The sequence below is a fragment of the Anser anser genome (genome assembly GCF_964211835.1).
Source record: "Anser anser genome assembly, chromosome: 3".
In the NCBI taxonomy this organism is placed as follows: domain Eukaryota; kingdom Metazoa; phylum Chordata; class Aves; order Anseriformes; family Anatidae; genus Anser; species Anser anser.
Genome location: NC_139722.1, coordinates 707,739 through 730,380, shown reverse-complemented (window position 1 = coordinate 730,380; position 22,642 = coordinate 707,739). Strand labels below are relative to the sequence as shown.

General features: G+C 41.5%; 1 protein-coding gene across 22 annotated transcripts in view; it reads left to right on the top strand.

Moving 5' to 3' along the window:
* Positions 1 to 22,642, top strand: part of DTNB (dystrobrevin beta) — a 201,932-nt gene that overhangs the window by 17,171 nt on the left and 162,119 nt on the right. For 18 of the 22 annotated variants that reach the window (XR_014581891.1, XR_014581892.1, XR_014581893.1 and 15 more), the window contains exons 4-7: positions 1,379 to 1,459; positions 3,428 to 3,641; positions 8,552 to 8,637; positions 18,217 to 18,371. Coding sequence is in view for 17 of the 22 variants with exons in the window: in XM_083829782.1 (XP_083685908.1) it covers positions 1,379 to 1,459; positions 3,428 to 3,641; positions 8,552 to 8,637; positions 18,217 to 18,371 (536 nt within the window). In the remaining 5 variants the exon portion in view is untranslated. Of the gene's footprint in view, positions 1 to 220; positions 405 to 1,378; positions 1,460 to 3,427; positions 3,642 to 8,551; positions 8,638 to 18,216; positions 18,372 to 22,642 lie in introns of all 22 variants that reach the window. The other 4 variants (XM_083829792.1, XM_083829781.1, XM_083829784.1 and 1 more) reach the window with 4 other exon arrangements.

Sequence of the window (22,642 nt, the reverse complement as noted above, 5' to 3'; positions counted from 1 at the left end):
AAAGGTAATTCAAATGAGGTATTTGCAAGTTGGTTTCTGAATTCAGAACGCTGTAGGAGTGAATAAGTTATCACCTTTGAGCACCGCCCCTGATATAGCAGTCAGATACCTTCTTCAGCAGGATGTGGGTTTGTTGTTGTTGTTGTTTTTAAGTGTCTTTTAGAAGTCTAGATTCTATGAGTCACAGTTTTCTCCATTTCTCGGTTCTGTACTCATCTAGGTTGTGACTTTTGAGAGAAGCTTGAAAGACTACAGCAGATCTTGCTTTCCTGCACTCCCGTGACAAAACAAGAGGTGCAGGATCAGCGTGCATCCATACCCCTGCCCACGTGCAACTGGATTGTTTCACACTTCACCTTAGGACTCCATTGATTGTAGGACATAGCCACAAATGCTGTTGAAATGTGAGCCCATTTAAAAGCATTTCTGTTTATGATTAATGGGATTTTCAAGCCTTGGACTGTTGGCTGCTTCCAAATTAGAAATGATCAATACCAGACTTTAGACCAGTATCATTTATCATCCCTGCATCATTTATTGTCTTATTTGATCATAGAGCCCTAGAATGGTTTGGGTTGGAAGGGACCTTAAAGACCATCAACTTCCAATCCCCCTGCCGTGGGCAGGGACCCCCGCCCCCAGCCCAGGCTGCCCCCAGCCCCATCCAGCCTGGCCTTGGGCACTGCCAGGGATGGGGCACCCACAGCTCCTCTGATGAGGACAGGAGATGAGCAGATCTGCTTGGTCTTTGGCAGAGGGTTAGTAAAACCTTCTGGAATTGCTCAAGTTTGTGACGTTCAAAGTAATTTGCAGTGCTGGCAGGAACTGGTAGATGTGGTACAGGCTAGTGATAGTTTATAGCATTCAAATCTTTCATGATGTGGTATTGTGTGAAGGTATAATAGTACTTTTAAATGTCTCGAAGTGGGAGGTTGGTGGTGAGGAAAGGATCCTCTCTTCTATGCTTTTTCTTCTGCTTCTTACCTTATTTGGATCTATTTGAGAGAAGAAAAGCATTCTCCTGGTGGGGCTGCAACGCAGATGGTGGTAGGAGTATCCACCCCCCTTTTCTTTCTCTTCTATCTTTTGTATACATGTCTTCCAGCATAAGTGCAGTCCTCTTCTTACACGCTTGCAACTTGATCGATTTATTGCTTCCATTTAGGGACTTCAGAGTTCTCGTGTCAGTCTCACACTTACCTCAGTTTATAATACACTGTTGAAAATGACTTCTTCCTGAAATACCTTGTGAAAATCTTTGTCATTGGTACATGACAAAGGTGATGTATGTGAAGAAACAGTCATGCCACTTTTGAAGTAATCAAATAAGCTGAATGTCATAGAGGAAAGAAAAACACAAACTTTTTTTTATCCTTAGGGGCACAGAATTTTGATGTCATCAGACTTTCAACGTATCGAACAGCCTGTAAACTGCGGTTTGTACAAAAAAGATGTAATCGTAAGTTATAATTACTCTTTACCTTCATAAATTTTTCATGCATGATGGTTTCGAATATATCTACCCATGTGAATTTTAAGTATAGCAAGAATAATCATCAATGGTAGTTGTTAACTTAAAAATAAATAGAGATTAAGTATATAATTAAAAAGAGGCAGTGATTTTTGACTGATTCTCTGGTTTCTTCAGTTTTAGTCTCTAATGCTTAAAAAACAAAAACTGAAATTATGGGCCAGATTGACGTATTTCAGTTGCCCTAAGTGTTGTCTGCAGACAGTCTCAAGCTGTTTTAGCTCCTGTTCCACCGTGGTGTAGCACAAGCCAGCAGACAGCTAGACGCAGGTATGAGTTTGGTGATGCATAAGATGATCGCTAGCGTGAAAGTGTCCGAGATTTGACCATGGTGGCAGGTAGTGTAGCAGCCTTAAAGAATTAAGTTCACACCACGCTAGTCACTGTATGTTTTCTTATTCTCTTCTGTAGTCCTTCCACCTTAAATAGGTCACCAAAGTAAAGATTAATCCAAGGGTCAGTAGGTGACGCTACTTTGCATTCTATTCCTTTGTTGAACCGGACCAAGCAAAAAGCTTGACAGACTAATGTATGCAGGAGTAGCTCCCTCCTCCCCACGGCCACCGCGTGGAATTGGTGTGGCAGAGGGCAGGAGAACGGCTGAGGAGTCCTGTGGAGGATGTGTGCAACTGCAGACTGAAGAACCTTCGTAGCGCAGCTGACCCAGGGATATGTCTCTGTTAGGGCTGTTGTGGCAATAACTGCAGTGCCTTTAGTTTGATGGGTTGCAACTTTTTAATTCCTTTGGAAAAGTGTTAGTTCTTGTCTATAATTAATGCTTTTGAATTCAAAATATCTCTTAATTGGTAGCAAGGTATTAAGATAAGCTAATTATAGTGCATTACATGCTTAGTGCCCAATTCACTGATGCCACACATTACGCCTTGAGTAACCTTCAATCCACACGTATGCACAGATGAGACAGGGCATTTATGATACGTGTCTGGACCATGCAGTGATCCACGGGCATATGTTTGGTGTGAATACGTAGTTTGGTTTTTATTGTTGTGGATTTTTTATGTGAGAAATATAAAGAGTGTTTTTACCTAAGAAATGTTATAGATGAGACTTACTTTAAACCCTTTCTACACGTTAAGGAAGGTAACTTACTTTAAACCCTTTCTACAGGTTAAGGAAGGTAACAAAGAAAATACGAAGTTAGCAGATAGGTCTGTCCTTTGTAACTGTTGGATCATGTTCAGTTTGGACTGATGGATTACTGTTGATCCTTAGACATCTTCTCCCACTATCATGCATACCTTTTAAGCTGTGAACTATTTTAAAACATTTTAATGTGGTTCTGCAGATCACTTAGTGTGGTTTTGTAAAACTATTTGACTACAAAGTTAACATTTAGATGCGCTAAGATACAACGGGATAATTTGGGGACACACTTTGGAGTTCCAGATGTATGTTTACAAAGTGTTACGCTCTAGACTTGGCAACCAGATAATCTGGGAACAGTTGTAGTTGAACTGGAACATCAAGTTCCTCCTTCAGCACTGAACTGCTAGTTAGCATGGGGATGTTCAAAATTACTGGAACCAATTTATAGTGGATTTTGAATATGGCTGATGACTTTCTGAAATGAAAATGCCTGTCTTAAACACTACATGATGGTGGAAGATCACATTTCTCCTTTATGTAGTTTTGCTGTCAGAGCACCCAGTTGTTGGAAGGCAGAATAAAAGGCCACGAGGACTCTGGGCACTGCTCTGTTGCTTTACACTAGCTGTCGCAAACTATGAGTATTGAGACTCTGTCTCTCACTTTGAATATAAACACGTAATGGTTAATTCCAAAATAGAAGCTAACACAGTATTCAGAAACAGTACCGTGAAAGTAAGCTTGTATGCATTACAGAATAGAAGTTAATTTTTTTTCCTTTATTTTTAGTTCATCTTGTTGATATCTGGAATATGATTGAAGCCTTCCGAGATAATGGCCTTAACACTTTGGATCATAACACAGAGATCAACGTGTCTCGACTAGAAACAATCATTTCATCCATCTACTACCAGCTAAACAAACGCCTTCCTTCTACTCACCAAATCAGTGTAGAGCAATCCATCAGCCTTCTCCTCAACTTCATGATAGCAGCATATGACAGGCTAGTAACTCCTCTAGTTGTACTCTTAAACTAATTTTCTCTTTTAGTTAGGTGAATGCAGCCAGCAACTGCATGAGTCTGACAAACTGTCTGCATGCTGTTTCTCAATTTCATGAAAATGTGTGTTGCGCGCACACACTTGATATCATAGTAGTGCTTGCAGAGGTTTACATTGCCACAGCAGCAATGCTTTGTCTTAAAATTTGCTTTCTTGATAAAAATGAGTTAGTGCCTTCTGGAACTTGCAGGGTGCTGTGAGCCAGGTATCTGAACTGAAGTGCAACTGTGTTCTGTGGACTGTGATGAACATAATGTTAACTTCGTGGTGGTGTAGCAATGTTTTAAAAAGTGAATTTGTTTTGTAGAACCTTGATCAACAAGGCCATTTAATAACGCTACCTTGTTTTGACAGTCAGCTTGGATCCTATTATAAATTATGTGACCCCATACGGACTAATTCTCATTTGTTGGCTGGAAGAAGCTTGGTTTCCTGTTCAGAGTGTTGCCTAGGCACTTCCTTGTGTCCAATTGTATGAGTTTCTTCTGCAGCCTCTTTTCTTCAGGGGTTGGTTTGCTAATCTTCTTGAATAGAAGTTATTTCTGTGGGTACTTTGAATAGCAACTGCAAACCTTTCACTGTTGTTTAGCACTTCCTATGCTTATTTTCTGATCTTTCTCACAGTCAGCTAATATTTCTGTCTCGTCTTTCTTTTGCTTTTGCACTCACTCCAAGCAGCAGAGAAGTACTTGTGGCTAGGAAGTTGATATAGAGACTAAGGAGTTCTACCCAAAACAACCTGGGCCACTGAATATGCCAAATAGTTGTTCTGTTTGTAATGTCCAGGCATTGATCCATTGATATGACCTCTTCTTAAGGTCACTGAAGAGAAGGTAGGTTTCCACCACAAAAAAAGTCCGAGACTTCAGAACAATTGCTATCTCACTAAGGACAGTTAAAAACAACACAAACCTCAGAGCAGGAGTACTGCTGTGACAGCAGAATCAAACCTGTGTGTTTTTCTCTCATCTGATTTCGTATTAATTGTGAGAGGTGTTATAACTGAGTTGTGATTCTGGGACAGATGACGGTGGAAATGTAGAATTTAAAATAGAAATGGTTATGTTTTGGGGGACTCGCTCAAAAGATCGAGGCTTTAGTGAAAGCTATGTTTGTCTCACCCCCGCCCCTAACCTTGCAAGTTTGACCTCGTCTGCAGCCCAAGCAGCGCCCTTGTTCCCAGCACACTACAGCAGCTTCTGTTGAGCTTCCTGTGTCTCGCATGTGGGGCTGAGAGAAGCTGTGATGCTGCACTGCGTTGTGACATGAGAGAGACAAGAATAAGAGGAGAGGCAGGCTGAGGCCCCTCTGCAGCAGCCATCATGGCAGACACTTATTTCATTAAAATGTACATGTCTGCACTGGAATTGCATCGTTGGGGTAGCTGCGTGGAAGATTGAATCCACATAGCCTGGTAGTTTCTTACAACACAGTGGTAACATCACAAGGTAACATTAGGACTCCACCAAACAGGGATGTAAATCAAAGATGTGATGCCTGTCTTTCCCATGGAGCTATTTAAGTTAGAGCTAATGTTAGGTAAGTATGAAAAATCTGTATAATGGGCTATAATGAACTGTTCACTCACTGACCCATAGAACAACAGTGATCATGGTGCAGAACTGATGGCTCATACTGCCTGCGATGGTGAGTTGGGAGGAGGAATAGCTTTGCTATGATGTTCTTTGCTGCTTTCTCCCACAGAGCTTTCCATACGGGTGTTTGATGGTGCCGGTAGCTTATTCCAGAGGCTTGTTTTTCTCGATAGCCTTCTGCAGCTTTCCAAAGTCCCCGACCCCAGAGTAGTGGCTCATTCCCTGACTCTATCTGATGGTGTCGGAGTCTTTCTCATGTCACCAGTCCTAGAAATCTCATTTGATTTAACAGCAGGCTTAGTCACTCCAACTTCTGTTTTCCTTTTTATACTGTAGGTAACAAACAACACCGTCTGCGGGTAATAAAGCAGTGTGCTGTAAGGGGGAGGGAGAGGCTGACCAACAGTCAAGGGAGGAGGTGAGCTGGCAAGCAGAGCGTGTGGAGCGATGTGATCAGGAGGGACTTCGTAGCACAGCAGAGCTGGGGGGGCTCCCTCGCGTGCATCGGGAAGCGCCTGCAGATCAGCACTGTGAGCACAGCTCCGACGCCTCTGCTGGGAAATCGGCACCTCCGGGTGCCTCTGAAGTGGCTGTGCGCTACGGCACGTGGCGTGGGGAGCGGAGGGGAGGGGTTGCAGGTCCGAGTCCTCTCCAGAGGACGCAGTGGGAGAGCCAACGTGAGTGGAGCACTGCGGTGGGTGGCACAGGCCCACCGGGAGATACCCCCCGTATGTGCGGAGCCCTGCCGGCGGCGGGCCGGGAGCCAGCTGGGGCAGGCCAGCATGGAGGGCATCGCTGCTCCGAGGGCACCCCCTCCAGAGTTAGGAAGGAGTGGGGTGGGAGGCCTCCTACACAGGCCCAGTCTTTTTTGAACAAGTCCCCCCAGTCCTGTTTCCTATCCTGAGAAATCCTGGTTGTTGCAGGAGTTCCAAAATTACGCTGGAAGTTCTGCCCTTTTTCCTTTTGATAGGGAATTCAGCAGATTGAGTAGCATTGGTCCAAAAATCCAGTTAGGCATTGGCAAGGAGTTAATAACTACACCTCTCTACCACGTTACAGGGGGAGGAATTTTGTTTTGTTCTCAGTTAATAAACGGAATGTCAGCAGAAGCAGTGAGATATCTAAAATATCTCATTGAAGGCACCATGAGATATTTTTCAAGGATAAGATTGCATCCTGTGAGCAGATATTGATGGCTTTAGTCAGTTGTTTTTTCTGAAAATTAATTCAAAGCTGAACTGTGTTGTGAGAGAAGAGGAATGTCTATTGAAAAGAAAAGGGAGGGAGGAGTTGGGACTTGAACGAAATTTGAGTTAGATACCAAGATTTGCTCGGACAAGAGTGGTGGTCAAGGCTTGAAAATAATGAAATAATGAATCTTTTCAGACTTCTGATATCAGATGTAGTAAAGTCTTGTTTTCTTTTTTTTTTTTTTTGGCATAGTGCCGACTTCCTCCTTTGTGGAAACTACCTAAGAGAAAAGACAGAAATGAAGTAGGATAGCTGAGGCCTTTTACCTTGTCACTAACTTTATAACTTTTATATAGCTCAAAATAACAACAGAATGTATTTTTTCTCCCTTTGTTTAGTTTCTTTAAACAGAAGTTAAAAGGGTACAGGAATCACCATTCTTCTTCATAGATCTTCCTGCAAGTGTAGTTCTGGAGAGATTGCTTCTCTTCTGTAGAGGCAGTATTTAAAGTGTATTCTGAGTCCGCGTTAGAGAAATAGCATACTGTATTTCTGATGCTTCTCAGCCTCAGAAAGGTTGAGAGCCTTTAACCTCACATGGAGTGTGCAGCGGCACCGTTTGCATATTAACTCAGGGGGTGAAGGGGGAAGAGAAGTCACTTGTTTACCTCGTGGTGTCTCCATCTGGTTGCGTGTCTGTCGGTGGCATTAGGCCGCGTCACCACTTCAGTGCCACGAGGCAATATTTACTTCCAGTGATTTTACTCCTCACACTTTCCAAGTGCTAGTCTTCCAAGTGTGAGTGTTAAAGAAGCATCTCATTTACACCAAGAAGTATTCTAGAGGGTTTTCTTAGATCTCCTCTAACTCTAATAATGTGTTTTCCCCTTCGTTGTATTTCCCATAGCTGTACAGATGATCAGTCCTGTACATTCAATTGCAGTTAATTGAACTTTTTAAATATTCTTTTTCTCCCTTTACATGAAGCTTTAGCTTTCTTAGTAGTTTTTCACTCTGTTCTACTGTTGCTGTTTATAGTCGGGGATAAAGACTTGGATTTCTGCTTGGGAACACGTTGCTCAGAATTCAGGCAGCCGTTACCCCCTTCACACACCTTCCTTTCCCCTCTGAACCACTAAGCTAGCTTTCTGCCAACTTCAGTTACGGTGGATTTACACCAAGATCGCCACGCTGTGGCCATTTAATATCATTTACTGGAGGTGCTCTACCTCCTGCCTTTATCGCTATGAAATGCGGGATGAGGGGAGGCCGCACGTGCGTCCCTGGGCCAGCAGCGAGCTGGCAGGGGCTGCAGCTGGTGTTAGCTGTGCGAGCCTTACCCCGGCCAGCCTCGGGGCTGTGACTTGCTTCCCTCCTAACTTCATCCTTCTCTTGCTCTTTGGTAAAAGGAATAACACGCGTAGCCGTTTCTGCATGCCGTACGGTGCTGAATGGGCTTTTTCTTGCCTTCCGTAGAGACAAAGTCATTTTCTCTTGCTGATATTATAAAATGATGCCCCAAATACGCCATCTGTTCTGATAGCACAGCAGCTTTGTTAGCTGAAATTAGAATAAAACATTGTTCGCATTATTCCTGTTCTATGTGGTATATTCAGGATATCATACCTTTTTAGTATGCTGTCAGTTACTGTACAGTTTTTAGTATAAAATGTTTATTTCAACATCAAAGTTCAAATTGAGGAGTAAAAATTTAAAGCAACTAACAAAGCATAGCAGAGGAAAAGAGATGTATTACAGTGAACAAATGTGTTTTAATGGAAGAGATTAACACTTTTTTTCAGGACACATGGGATGAACAAGACAAATTCTAGTCTCTTTATTTGTGCACTTTTCATAATTCTGCAAGAAAACTTAATTTCTAATAAGACACCTGTTAACAATTCTGATTTATTAAAAACGCTTATGTTAAAAGCACTGTTTTAATGTTAAATAGTATTGGTAGACCTTAGTAATTAATGGTTATGCATTTCCTTCCTAGGTCTTTTAGTATTTTTGTTACTTCTCACTCTATATAGTAATTACTTACCGTGTATTTTTTTTCACAGCGAGGGCCATGGGAAGTTGACGGTATTTTCGGTGAAATCTATGTTAGCAACAATGTGTGGTGGCAAAATACTGGACAAACTAAGATGTAAGTATTTGCAAGCAAAATCAAACTGTTTTATTAAATATTTTTTTCTGTTATTGGTCAAATATGATGAAAGCTAACTTTTTTTTTGCATATTCAGCATTCTTTATCCTGAAGTGAAAATCGCTGTTTATTTTTTTTGTAGCACATGCCATCTGCTGGCCAGACAATATACTGAGTTTGTTACTGAGTAGGCTTTACAAGTGCACTTAATTATTTTAAAACGCTTTGACACTTTACATGTAAAACTTCAGGCCTGACTTTTATGATAGTAATGTCAAAACTTGTTGCCATTTCCTCTGTTTTGGGGTCATCTGGGGGGGTTCTGTACATCCTCTGCTTCAGCTGAGACACTCTCAGCATTGTCTCGTAATGTCAATTCCAGCTTCTTTGTTCTTGTTTTTTTTAACTCCTTTTTATTCTCTTTTCATCAGTCTTAACTTCTTTTATCTTGTTTCTGTGAGCCCCCTGCTCTATCTATAGAGAATCATTGCTATCGAGAAACATTGGTTTTGTCTTGTAGTAGTAATTCTCAGCTTCTGTCCTTCTCAGTGGCAAGGCATACTGTTGTTTATTGGATTCTTTTCCTTTTCCGTCCTGAAAAGATGGGAAGCTAGTCTTATTGTCAGTGCCAGTTTTTACTGTTCAAATGTTTATCATTTTTCATCTCACCCTAAATTTCCTTTATGGAAGTTATTTTATAATAAATCATTCCTTCTGATCTCCATCATTGTTATTCACTCTAAATAATTCTTTAGACTTTTTTACAGCATTAAACTTCCTTATTATATTTTCTTTAAAATTAATTATACAAAATACTCGTGTAATAAACTACTTGACAAAATCTGAAAAATAAATAGTGAGAAGCCATCACATGGACATGTTAATAGTAGAGTTGCACGTGTTTCAGTATCAGCAGGTGCTATTTTTACACCTGGTAGTAAATATAAAACTCTTTAAAAACGAAGCTGTAGGTGACTAAAGTTAAATAAAGAGGAGAGGATGGGTGTACATTACAGAGGAAATTTAAGGCTTCTTTAAGCATTTTTAACAAATGTAAAATAGATAAAGTATGCAAGATTAAACACTGGGAAAAACATATAGAGACTATTTCTTGAGTAAAAGGTTCCATTTTTGGATCCCATTAGGTTAAGGTTTGAGGAGGTTACAGTAGATAAACGGTTCACCATAAGCTCGGGTCATTAAAGGAGCATTATTTTTATGTGTAAGCAGGACAATACTGAAACATCAAGCAAATGGTAATAAGTGATCTTTTAATGGAAAAGCCAGTTAACCACTGGAATTAAATGTTACAAGAATCAATAAACTTTTGATGTTTTCAAACAAAGCCCAGATACCACTGTGGAGGTTATGCTAAGCTACAAGTTACTGATTGAAAAGGCGTCTAGGTGAGATGCTTTCACCTGAAGGACATCTGATTTAATAGTCTCATTTCACAGGTGTGTCTAGTCTTAAAACTTAACATTTTGATGTACCATTCTGTCCCTCCCCCCCCTTCCTGCTTTTCTTCATACCATTTGAAGCTCTCTTTCTTTTTGTTAATTATGTTGAATCCTGTTTCCTTTGCTACAGTAACCTTCTTTGTAAAAATTCTTAACTGAAATTCATACCAATCGAAGGAAAGGCTTTTGAATAAAAGCCTTTCTGAATACTGCTATTTCCTGTAGCTTTGTTATATTCCGGTCATATCTTATCAGCTGACCTTTAATTTGCATTGTACTGCTGGGATCTGTCCTCCAGTATCTGCTCTCCCTATTTTCCTAGTGCACTTTTATCTGGATGTGGAGTGTTGTTTTCAAAAGAGCGCGTGTCTCCTGAATTTGACATCTTGTTTGGGAACCAGCACTTCTGTCTTTTTTGAAACCAGTGTTAAAGCTCAGTTCCTCTCCTTAGTGTTTTCAGTACGTCACTCGCATTGACTTCACCAGTTGATGCTGTCTGTTTTATGACAGAACCCTGCCTGCTGACCACACCTCTTTGCAATCTGTTTTGTTGTTCTGTTAGGTATAATATTTTACGAATCAACTGTCAAAAATAAATTTCTTAGTTCATGCCTGTAACCATAATGCTGGCTTGCCACTGCTTTATAAAGTCATGGCAGTTCCTTCACGTGCACCTTTGGCTGTGGCCATTCCTGTGTCACTTCTGGACAGTCCCAGGTCCCCTCATGCCCCTGTTGCTGTCTCTGCTTAGTTGAAGAGAAACCTAAGGACTGGAAGCTCCACACTGTTAATCTCTGAAAAGTTCACGGTGCCATGGCAAGGTTAGACACAGAGGCGGAGGGAGTATCGATGCTTAGTGCTTAGGGACCTGGTTCAGTGGGTGACATTGGTGGTAGGGGATGGTTGGACCAGATGAGCTTTGAGGTCTTATCCAACCTTAATGGTTCTGTGAATGCGTGACTGACAAAGTGATCCAGGAAAAGGAGATTTCGACTAATTAGGAGTTGAGATATAGGAGCAGAAAAACCTATGCAGGAGGGAATAGCTTTCTCTAAACCAGGCTGTTCCCTAGAATCACGCTGTTGGCTTTTCAGGCAAGACAATAGGACAATTTTTTGTGGAAGATGAGAGAAAATTAAAAGTGTAATACAGGATAGTAGGCGCTTGTAAATCTTCTGAGGGCAGAGAAGTGTCTTATTGTTAGCAGAAAAAGTTCTTGAGTATCACTAGAAGTCAAGAAGAGTAATAAAACAGCTGAACTATTAACTGTTTTTCACCTGTCTTTCTGAAAAAACTCTAAAGACCAAGAGATAGGAAAAAGAAAAGTAATGTCAAATTTGGAAAGAGTTATGTGGGGAACTGTAGGTCTGTATACCTGCCACACTTCTGGGCAAGCAGTTGGTAATAAAGAATAGAATTAGTTGACTCAGGGATAAATAAATCCTCATGGGGGTGGGGAAGGAATGGCTTTTGGGAAGGACTGTCTTATAAAACTATAGGAGTTTTTTAAAGTAAAGGGAAAAAAAAGAAAAGATGGGCAAGAAAAGATGGTTCTGGCTGATACAGGTTTCTTGAGTTTCTGAAAGGTGTTCAGGAATGTCACTTATCAAACACTCCAAGACATTAAAGTTTTAAAGGGATGAAGGGTGACATCTTTGCATGTGTAAAAGATGAGCTAAAAGGAACCTAAAAAAGAGCAGTGAAGATCCTTTTGTATATTGAAATTGTTGGATAGTGCTGGACTCTGTTTTAAACATGTCATAAATCTGGAAAAACACAGTGAAAGGTCACAGTTTGGTACAAAGCAAATGAGTGTAGTAAAGCTAAAATAGGCTGTGAAGAGTTGTAATATCATCTGAGAAAGCTGAGTAACTGAAATAAAATGGTAGCTGAATTTCAATGTTAATTTATGTAAAGTGGCGCGTGCCGGAGGAGTGAAGTGCAATCCTAATGTCATGCACAGAAAGGTGAGCTAAGGAAGTTGTTATTGCTCAGCTGGGAGATCTTGGAGTTATACTTCTAAGAAAAGGTTGACACTGTTTAGTAGTGGTTAAAAAATAAAATGTTATGAATAAGGAAAAAGGACATAACAAAATAGAAAGGTTAAGGCTCTGTATAAATCTGTAGTGCGTTTATACTTTGAATGAGTACTGCTCTTGTACCTGTCACTCTACCTTTTCCAGATCTGCTTTATCTTTTCTGAGAAGAACAGCAAGGTCACCAAAGGTAGGGCAAGCTTTCTGTATAAGGAACAACTGGCTGTAGAGCAGGATTCTTCAACCTGGAAAGAAAAATGGTGGTGAAAGGATAGAGTTCTATAAAATCATGGCAACATGTTAGTGGTGAATAGAAAACAGCTGCTCCTTTCCCCCTCAGTACAAGAACTGAAAGGCATTAAGTGAAATTAGCAGTGACAGGTTAAAACAACAAAAAAGAATGTTTCTTTAAACTTTGCCAAAGGATGTTGTCTGTATCAGACTCGCATCACCTGATCGCTCCTTGAACCAATTTCACTGACGGCAAATACATCAAAGGTTGCTGAGTGCAAAAATACTAAGAGTGAGTGGAAGAATATTCCGGGGAATGTGCTTGCCTTAGCCATCTGCTGTTGGGACAGACAGACTTTTGCTCTGATCTGCCTCAGCTGTTCTTATATTCTTTATTTCTTCTGTTCGTTATGAATATGCTGCCTTGTTTTTTCCCTTTCCTGTCTTTCCCACCTGTCTCTCTGATTACTGACCCATTTCATCACCGGACGACTTCTGTTTCCAGTTTACTCGTTCCCCCGACACCACCGCCTCCACTCCCTTTCCTAAGCAGGCTGTCAGCTCAGGCTCAGCTGGATCATGAGGCTTTCTGGAAACCAGGAAGTTGTAAATATTTTTTTCTCATCTCATAATTTATATGAGTGATAGTAATTTGGTTTCTGTACTTGCATATGTACAGGCTTTCTTTCTAAATTCTGAAAATGTGGACAAATGGTGTGTGTTTTCAGACCATACAGTGTCTGACAGTACATATAAAATGGAGTTGTTCCATGATACCACTTTGCTCTCGCTGGAAAAGATTATTTCATGTGACATGATGCTCCTTGTGAAGGAGTTGCTTTACATGGTGTGCAAGGAAGGAGTAATAAACAGCCTATTGCTATGGAGTTTATTTTTTAGCTTTTTTTTTTTTTTTTAAACCAAAGCAGTACCATATTAAAATGTTGAAGTTTGTGGATTTGGGTGACTGCATTTTGGCATTCAAGCATAGTGAAGTAATTAGTGTTTCCTTCCATGTCCTTTCTGCAAGGGAATTGCGAACAAAACTTGACTTTGAGTAATTTAAGACTCCACCCTGCTCATCTTAAGGGCTGTCCAGCTTCTCTAATCACTATTTCCACCCGTATGGTGCTCCTTGGCTTCATTGCCTCAGTAGCTCCTTCTTTCCTCCCACCATCTGGCTGATAAGCCTTTAGTGCTTGCTGAAGTTCACCCTAAAAATTCATACAACAATGTATGCAAAATACTAGGTTTCACATAATGACAGCCCCCAAAGTTAATCTGCTGGAGGTGAATTAGCCTGATGGTGGGCTTTTGATTTGGGGGAGGGGGCATTTTGTTTTTTTGGAGAAGTTTTTTTGATCCTAATCAGTGGACCAAAGTAGCAGTAGTGGTAGTAATATGTGGCTTCTTGTGATATCACATCTTTTCAAACAGCACGAGCTCAGTGTATGACTTTGTACAGGCCTTCTTATATCTCATTAGTTTATGTTAAATGTTGGAGTTGCCAAATCTGTTCAGTCTCTGTGTGACCAGGATGAAAGCCTGTTAGTGGCAAAAATACACGTGTATACACACATGCCTGTACCATATAGATGCCTCCAGTGAATGACCATAGACGCTCAGTCTATCTAGTGGATGTCCTTGGGTCCTCTCGTCTCTCCACTGGACTTCGGGCCTCTCCAATACCAAGCTCTCTAACCCTCATCACTAAATCTTCCTCCATAAACATCTTTTTCTGTGTCCTTCATAACACCTTTGTAGGTGCTGGGTGCTGTTATTAGGTCTTCTCAGAGTCTTAACCTTTTCCAGGCTGAACAAGTGCTGTTTCCTCAGCCTGTCATAGGCTAAGCACTTTAGCCTGCTGACAATCCTTGTAGATTGGACCTTGTAGACCGTATCCTCAGAGCTCACATCAGAATGTCTTCGTATTCTGTGGTTCTCAACCATTCAGTGATTCTGGTGGTCCCCAGACTGGGCACAGTATCTAGAGGAGGGGGTCTAACAAATGCGGAGTGGAGGAGGATAATCGCTTGCCTTGATCTGCTGGCTGAGTTCCTGCTCGAGCAGCTCAGGATGCTGCTGGCCTTCGTTGCTGCCGTGGTGTGCTGCTGGCTTATCTTCGGTTTGTGACCCAGAGCCCCCGAGGACTTTCCAGCAGAGCTGCTCCCCAGCCAGCCAGCCCCCAGCCTGTATCGCTGCCAGGCTCTCTTTCTGCTCAAGGGCTGGCCTTCGCGTTTGTCCTTTCAGTTTCATACAATTTCTGCTGGCCCGTTCCTCCGGCCTGTCTGGGTCCTGGTCCCCCAGCCCAGGCTGCCCCCAGCCCCATCCAGCCTGGCCTTGGGCACTGCCAGGGATGGGGCACCCCCAGCTCCTCGGGGCAGCCTGCGCCAGGGCCTCGCCGCCCTCACAGGGAAGGATTTCTCCCTAATTAACTGGTCCCTAGTTTTGTGTCTGCAATCCTGACAAGAGTGCACACTGGCACCTCTCGCAGATCACCAGTAGCCATGTTAAACAGGACAGATCCAGCATTAGTCCACTTGGCACTGGCCTCCACGCAGGATATGGCCCCGTTATCCCCTACCCTCCAAGCCTGATCATCCAACCAGCCACTTGTCCTTCTGGTGCTTTACCCACCCAGGCTGCGACATCCCCCTGGCAGAGCAGAGTACTGAGGGAAACACAAGTAAAAAGCCTTGCTCAGGTTGGTGAAGGCATTGCCTTCTCATAGGCGGCCAGCTGCCCGGGTGGGATTTAGCCGTGGTAGGTCCATACCAGCTGCTCCCGGTCACCTTTTCTTTCGTGTGCCCAGCAATGTGCTCCAAGAGAGAATGACAGAAATCAGAGGATTTGCTCCGTGATTTTCCCAGGAGCCAAAGTGGGGCTGACTGGGCTGTATTTCCTTGCATTGTCCTTCTGACCTTGGTATATGTGTTGAATTAAGATGAGGAAAAACTGCAACCCTTTAAAAAGCACAAATTAATTCATTTACATTAAATTGATTTTTGTATCTCTTACTGCTCTTAAACATAGTATTTAACAAATGTTTCTTAAAGTTATACAGTAAAATTTGGCAACTTTGTAGGAACTGAGAGACAGGATAGACTCAGAGTCAAGACACTAGAAAACAAGGCTGCTGTGGTTTTTTTGGTTTTGGTTTTTGTTTTTCTTTATTTTGAACTTCAGGCAAATGCCTAACAGAGAAAACAGCCAATTTTGGCAAAATTATAAGCAACTGAAGGGACTCTCAAGGGAAATACTGGACAGGTTTATCAGATGATACGAGATCTGTTCATAATGTTCGTAAAGTTTTACAAATATTTGAAAAAGGAAATCTTGAGTGGAACGAGCACTTTTATGTTGGTATTTTTGGAACCGAGCAGCCTTTTGGTGCAGTTCTAACTTTTTGTATTCTTTCTAGTTAAAAAAAAAAAAAAAAGAAAGAAAAGTTCATAGTAGCTTTGAATTGAAACTTTATATGAGAATTAAAGCATAATACCTTGTCATTGGGAAACATTATTAACATACCTGTTGTAACATTAAGGTGGGATCTTGAAAAATTCCACTGTTAGCCCCTGTTTAGCCCGAGGCTTTCTCTTGTTAAGGTAATTTACTGCCCTTCAAAAGGGGAGATGACTATTTAATTATATCCAACTAATCTTTATCTTTTCCAATTTCAACCAGTAATTTCCCATGTGCAAGTTTCCCCTTGTAGACTTCACTTTGACTATAAAACCACGTTTTCGTGACAGCAAGATATAGGTTAGTGGGTTTCTTCTAATTTACCCTTGATGTAGCCTGTTCTATTTTATCTCATTTTTCACTTCTTTCCATAGCTTTAATTACTTTCTCCTTAGAATCACTTAAATCTTGCATGCTGTTGAAATTAGATTAATAGACTGCATTTACCCAGATGATTTTTGTACTTTTTAAATAAAAGTACCGTCATGTTGCAGTCATGTTCTGCCAGTCCCACCTTAATAGATTTATTATTAGACCTTCAGTTTTTGGGAATGTGCCAGTCTGGAGTGAGTCTGATCTTGAATGGCTTAGGATTCTGGAGGGTTTGCTCTAATAAGTTAATTAGTTTCAGTTATTTCCATAGTTTCCATTTGTGTACATTATTCACCCTGATTTTTTTCATCATTCAATTTTCAGGTGAAACTTAACTTTTCTGCTTGGCTTAATTCTTTAAAATATAGTATTCTTTAATAATCTGCCTTCCCCCTGTCCTCAAATTCCCCTTCTCCCCCATTTTTTTGTCCTATTCCTAATATGCTTCATAAGATTATTTAGCAAGGACTTCAGACCTTCACTTCAAGCTTGTCCATTTAGCCTGTGATAAAAACTCCAGGTAGTTGTATCACCTGTACACTTCTTCAAGGGCTCATTCATTCAGGAGTCTGAAGTCATTTCTCCAGTTTAGTGGAAAAATGCCTTTCTGAAATAGTCTTTTTTACAGACCTGGCTTTGATCACTTAAATTAAGCTTATTTTCTGTCAACACATCCTTTTTGATGATTAATTTCTTATGGTGTCTTAAATAACCTCATAGATGATTCAGGGGCTGTGTAGTGAAGAACTCTGGTATCTGTCACATCTTGGAAAATTTTAGGTCTTCCTAATATTACTGCTTTTATTAGAGAAAGCTTCCTTCATAGACTAACCTGACTCTGCAGTTAGATCAGAAGCCAAGCTTTACTGTTCGAGAGATTTGTATTTTCCAAAGAGATTTTTGATCCCATGACAGTTCTGGCTTATCGGTATGTAGCAGCCCTACTACTTTATATGACATCGTTTTCCTCCATTGCTATCTATCCATCTCTTCCTATATTTTAACTTTTCCTGAGATGTAAGTGTTGGGAGCCTTCGGGTAGTAGCGGGGAACGGTTGGAGGGTTTGAGCCTTGTGGAGTAAGGGGGTAGAGGGACGCCAGAGCAGCAGGCTCAGGACACGTCTTCCCATGGCGTGCCTGCAGCTAGGAGCGTGGCGTGGGGCTGGAAATGCCTGCAGAACTGCCCCCCTCCCTGCCACTGGCTGGGACCCTCCCTCCCTTTCTCTTTCCATGCACACACAAGACTGCTGAACATCTCGCTCAATCCTGTTTTTGGATTCAGAAATGCATTTAGTCCCACATAGCTAATTTAAAAAGCATCCCTTTTCTCATTAAAAAACAAAACTTTTTTCTGGTGTCTAATAGAAGGTCTTATTTCAGTTTTTCAGGGCGTACAGAAACAAAATGAGATCAGATTTCGTCTTCCCCGCTCACCCAGCCCATGACTTGCAGGTTTTAGCCTTGGCAGCAGCAGTCATTGCTCCCCAGTTCGGCCACTCTGCCTGCTTCTGATGCCCTTTTCCAGCGCTGGGCGACTTAAATCCAACACGCTGCTGAAGTGCACTAGAGTTACCAGGAGTTCTAACAGTTTTGACTTTGTGATCCTACAACAACTTTTTTTTTTTTTTTTTCCCAATTTTAGGAGGTTTCTGAAAGGATTCTATGTAGTTTTATTTTGAAGGCATAAGCATGCAGGCGCAGTGTCCTGTAACGACAGTCTTTTACAAGGCATCCTGGCTTCTGCTTTCTTGCAGTTACAGTTAGTGAACTGCAAGAGTCTTCTCTCTGGTTGAGATGGGATGGAGGAAACAGAAGATTTATATCATCGTAACATGTTCAAACATGTTCATTCGTAAATTTTACCTTGACAGCAAGTAATAAGAAATAGTGTTCAGACTTTTTTTAACAAAAAAAAAAAAGTAGAAATGTCTTGGGGAATAAATGAGTTGAAATTATTTTTTTTTCTTTTCTGTAGCAAGCATGTATTTACTCTAGGGTTTTATTATATTTTCTTACAGATATTTTCTCTCAAATATCAGATTCAAATGGACTAATGATATTTACAAAGTTTGATCAGTTTTTGAAAGAAGTTCTAAAACTTCCAACAGCTGTGTTTGAAGGGCCTTCTTTTGGATACACAGAGCATTCCGTACGGACGTGTTTCCCACAACAAGTAAGAGTTAATGAAACAGGATTTTTATATTGCTTGTTAATACAGTGCTTTCTTCTAAAGTCCACTGTCTTCTTTGGGTATAACTTGTATGGGGTTTGGAGGGAGGGGGATTGGTAATATGCAGCGTGTTATCTAAGCAATTTTAAGAAAGTCTGAATAAATCAAAATAATCCATCTAGGTGTTAGGCAATTAAAGGATTTCACACAGTTTTAGTTTGTTCCCTTTTTGTGAACGCTTTTGTACCCATTGGAAAAACAGCAAGGATAACCTTTCCCTTGAATTTTTTAATCTTATCAGTGTGTTGAGAGTATTAACAAATTTCAACAAATCAATTGTTCGTTGGTTTAGTCTGCACAAAATAAATACATTTGTACACGTAGCCTGTTTTTTAAATCGGTTTAACTGTTGTCCTTAGTGGTATAGTTGTTGTTTCCAAAATAGTTCCATTTTATGTAATTTTTGGCGTACGTGTTGCAGTACTAATCTTAAAAGAGGCTTTTATCTCTATATACATTTTTGTTGTAATTTGCTTGTTCCGTGGATTTGTTTCTAATTTGATATATAAAAATAATATAATTAAACCTTAAATCTACTGTAAACACAAGCCTAGATAATTTTAGGCCTAAACTTTAATGTTTAGACTCTGGTTATGACTATATTCTTGGAAGCATTGCTTGAAGAATTTAGCCTTAGAATTTATAGTCACTTTTGTTAAATTTAAGTTAACTAGCAATTAATATGTTTGAAGTACAACACACTAGGAAAGAGCCTTTGATGTAGGAAGTGATGAGGGCTCCAGCACATCTGTAAGTTACTGAGGACAGAGTATTTTCTTACTGATGGTGTAATTAAGAAATGATTTTTTTTCTGTTTCAGTACTGACTGAGGCATTTGTGGGCCATCACTTGTTCCCACCAACCTGCCACGCTTTCTGTCAAGTCAGTGCGAGCCATTTCTGCATGTAGGGGTATCAAGCTGATCAAATCAAATTTCATTTAAGGGACACCACTGTTGAATATCAAACTGTGGCCTCGCTTTAGAGCTGTTGAGGTCAAACAGCGGATTCTAAGCTATATGTGCTCTGCCTGTTGTCTGCAAAGGGAAGCTAAATGGGAGTGTTTTTTCCTAATTTGTTCTGAAGACTACTCTAGGATGAGGTGCCTGCTCGCCCTCTGGAGGTTACCATTTCTCTGTTAGCCATAGAGAAGCTAGTTTAGCCAGCCAGGCTTTGAGAGCTGACTGAGATTTGTCTGACCGATGGCAAGCTCATCGTGTTCCGGGGGGGTGCAGTAACTGCCCATTTGCACGTTTGTGCTGCTTGCCTGCAGCATGTCACAGCACACTGACTTCCATGAACAAGAAAGCCAATTCTTCAAATTGAGTCACTTTCAGGAATTCTTTTGTTCTAATTTTATTCAGCAAAACAAAATCTCTACCGTAAGGCAAGGTTGGTAAAGAGTGGTGATTTTTTATGTTAGTCCTGCTATAGAGTGTGCCCCAAAACACCTCTCTCTCGTTTCTTTGAAAGCAGTGAAATGAAGTGGTCCTGGGAAGCACGTGGATAATCTGTCTCAGATTTGAATCCATTTTCTCATGCCTCCCAGGTTTGAAAATAAGCTTCCTAGAGGTGCTTCTCTGATGCTGTTCTGTTACAGCATGTCATTTGCTTGAATTATTTCCAGATGGCATTGATAAAGCCGTTGGGTTTCAGACTTTGGCATTTACATGATGGACATGTAAGCTACATCTGTACTAGTTAACTAAACAGTGGCAGGAGCTGTTCCATGGTCCAAAGATCAACTGGAATGGTCTGACCGCATCCATGCTAATAATCTCTTTTATTCCCTCAAGAAAGGTGGTTACATGGAAACTTTATTGAAAATGATTCCTAGCTGATATTAACACCAGATTGGGATGCTGGAATGATTTGGGAGACTGAGTGGTTAAATCAGGCACAGTTACACTAGTATAAAACCATGCATAATTGAGTTTTAGGACTAGGAACATTCCCTGGTGTTGCTTAAACTACTGAGAGACAAATACTTCCTGACCAGTGATGGTTCCTTCAGGAGATGCTTCTTTGAGGTGCAAAATGCTAATGATTTACTGCTGTCTGAGTGGTGAAAGGGCAGACAAGCAAAGAAGTGTCAGTGATTGTATACACTGCACAACTCTATTTCATTTCTTGGGCCACAGATGGAATAATTCAGACTTGTTGCCCATGCAAAATGGAGTTTATTGGGATGCTTTTGGCAAGAGCTGCATTCTTTATGATGGTTTCCAGATGTATATAGGGCTTCCAGTCATAATTTACTATTCAAGGTCAAATGGGTGCTTCCACAGATATGAGATCATGTCATACTTTTCTTAAAACTTCTGTTCACCTGGCTACAGTCCATCTATTTGTCACAGAGATGCTGTATCACCATGACATTCCCTGGCTTAGTCAGAATCTGTCTGTATTTATGGCACAGCCTATCCCACTATTGCGGAGGTATCTACTTTATATCTCATTTACAAAGCAGTTTAATTGCAGCGTTTATATGGAGCTGTCGAGTTCCCTTCAGAGACTTGGGAGCCAGGAGCTTGGCTTCTGTAGAGGTCAAGTTGCACGTTATTCTGTTGAAACTCAGCAGCACGAAGCAAACAAGGAGGCCAGATGAGCAGGCACTCGTCTGTACGTACCTTGCTCACGTAAGGGCTGCGCTAAAGCACTGACTGACTTGGGCAGCATGGCTGGTGTGGCTGATGGCCGAACTGGCTGCTTGGCGGTGTCAAAAGGGTGGCCAAGATCTTATTACTCACTTTAACCAGACTGCAGGATATATCTGTTTATAGCCATTAAACACAGGATGGCCTTGTGTATAAGGGTGGTATAAGCACAGCCTGATGGAGTTGCAGATGGAGCACAAGATGCAGGACAGTCGAAGTTACAGGTGGGGTCTAACACAAAGCTGCTTGCTCACATTGGTGGGACTTCACAGGTCTCCCAGAGAAGCTGTGGGTGCCCCGTCCCTGGAGGTGTTCAAGGCCAGGTTGGACGAGGCCCTGAGCAACCTGATCTGGGGGGTGGCACCCTGCCCGTGGCAGGGGATTGGAACTGGGGGGGGCTGTGAGGTCCCTTCCAACCCAAACCATTCTGTGATTCTATGAACTTGTTTTGTTCACTACAGAGTTAAAAAAAAAAAATCACGTATCTTTGTGTTGCTCAGGGGATGTAGTTTTGTGTCAATATCTTATGGGGAAATGCTTGCACTAACTTCTTACTTGAACAAGCATGTTGGCATTGTAACAATAAAACTGCCTGAGCTTTTGCCACTAAAGCAAGCCTGTGGTATTCTTCTAAATACAGGAGTAGCATTGGCATAACTTGTCACTGCTCCCATCTGCAAGGAGATTTGAGACAGCAGAGCTGTTAAGACAAGTAGGTGTGCTAACAGCAAGTGATTTAAAAAAAAAAAAGAATTATTACAATAGTTCGGAGTGTCAGCAGGTGATTACAGAAAATACCAGTGTGGAAATGTGTTTGTTCTGCTGGGAGGCATTTGACCCTCATGACTGCCTTCACATTTGCTAATTTTCAGTTTATGTTCTTGGAGCTTGGAACCTGTTGGCAGATTATTTGATTGTTTTTGAATCACAAATGGTGTCTGAGTGATGTTTTTGTGTGTGCACTGTGGTTAGGTTCTGAACCCAGCAGGAAATGTTAGACTAGCTCCGAGAAAAGCTGTTATTTAGGCTCCTTCTCTGCATTCCTAATTTTCAGGAGGAGGAGAGTGCTGCTTGCTTTGCTGTCAGCCTTGTCCTTACCAAGAATGCCTCCACCCAGACAGGCAGGGTAATGCAGTGGTGGTAAGGCTGCGTGATTCTTTTTGGTCAGCTGGTTGCAACGCGTCCTGTTACTGGTGTGCAAAACCCAGAGCCTGTGTCCCTGCTGCCCTCTTGTGAACTACGTGGCAGCCGCATCGCTCCTTGCACAGGCTAACAACCCGCAGGGTTTCGCGGCTGTCGTTGCCCTGAGGAGCCCTTTACGGCACAAAGAAGCTCCCCTGCTAGCTTCGGGTTCTAACGTGGCTGTGCATATCCTGTGTCTCTGCCCCAGGGATCCTGAGTCTTGCCTCCAGAAAAATGTGTTACTTGGAGTGACCCACAGCAGGGAGAAGAACCTGCTGCTACTCTGAGATGCGATTTTTTTTTTTTTACTTTAACCAGAAAGTAGCATTCTTTGGGGATTATAGTATATTATGTGTGAGCGTTCGCATCCTGTCTG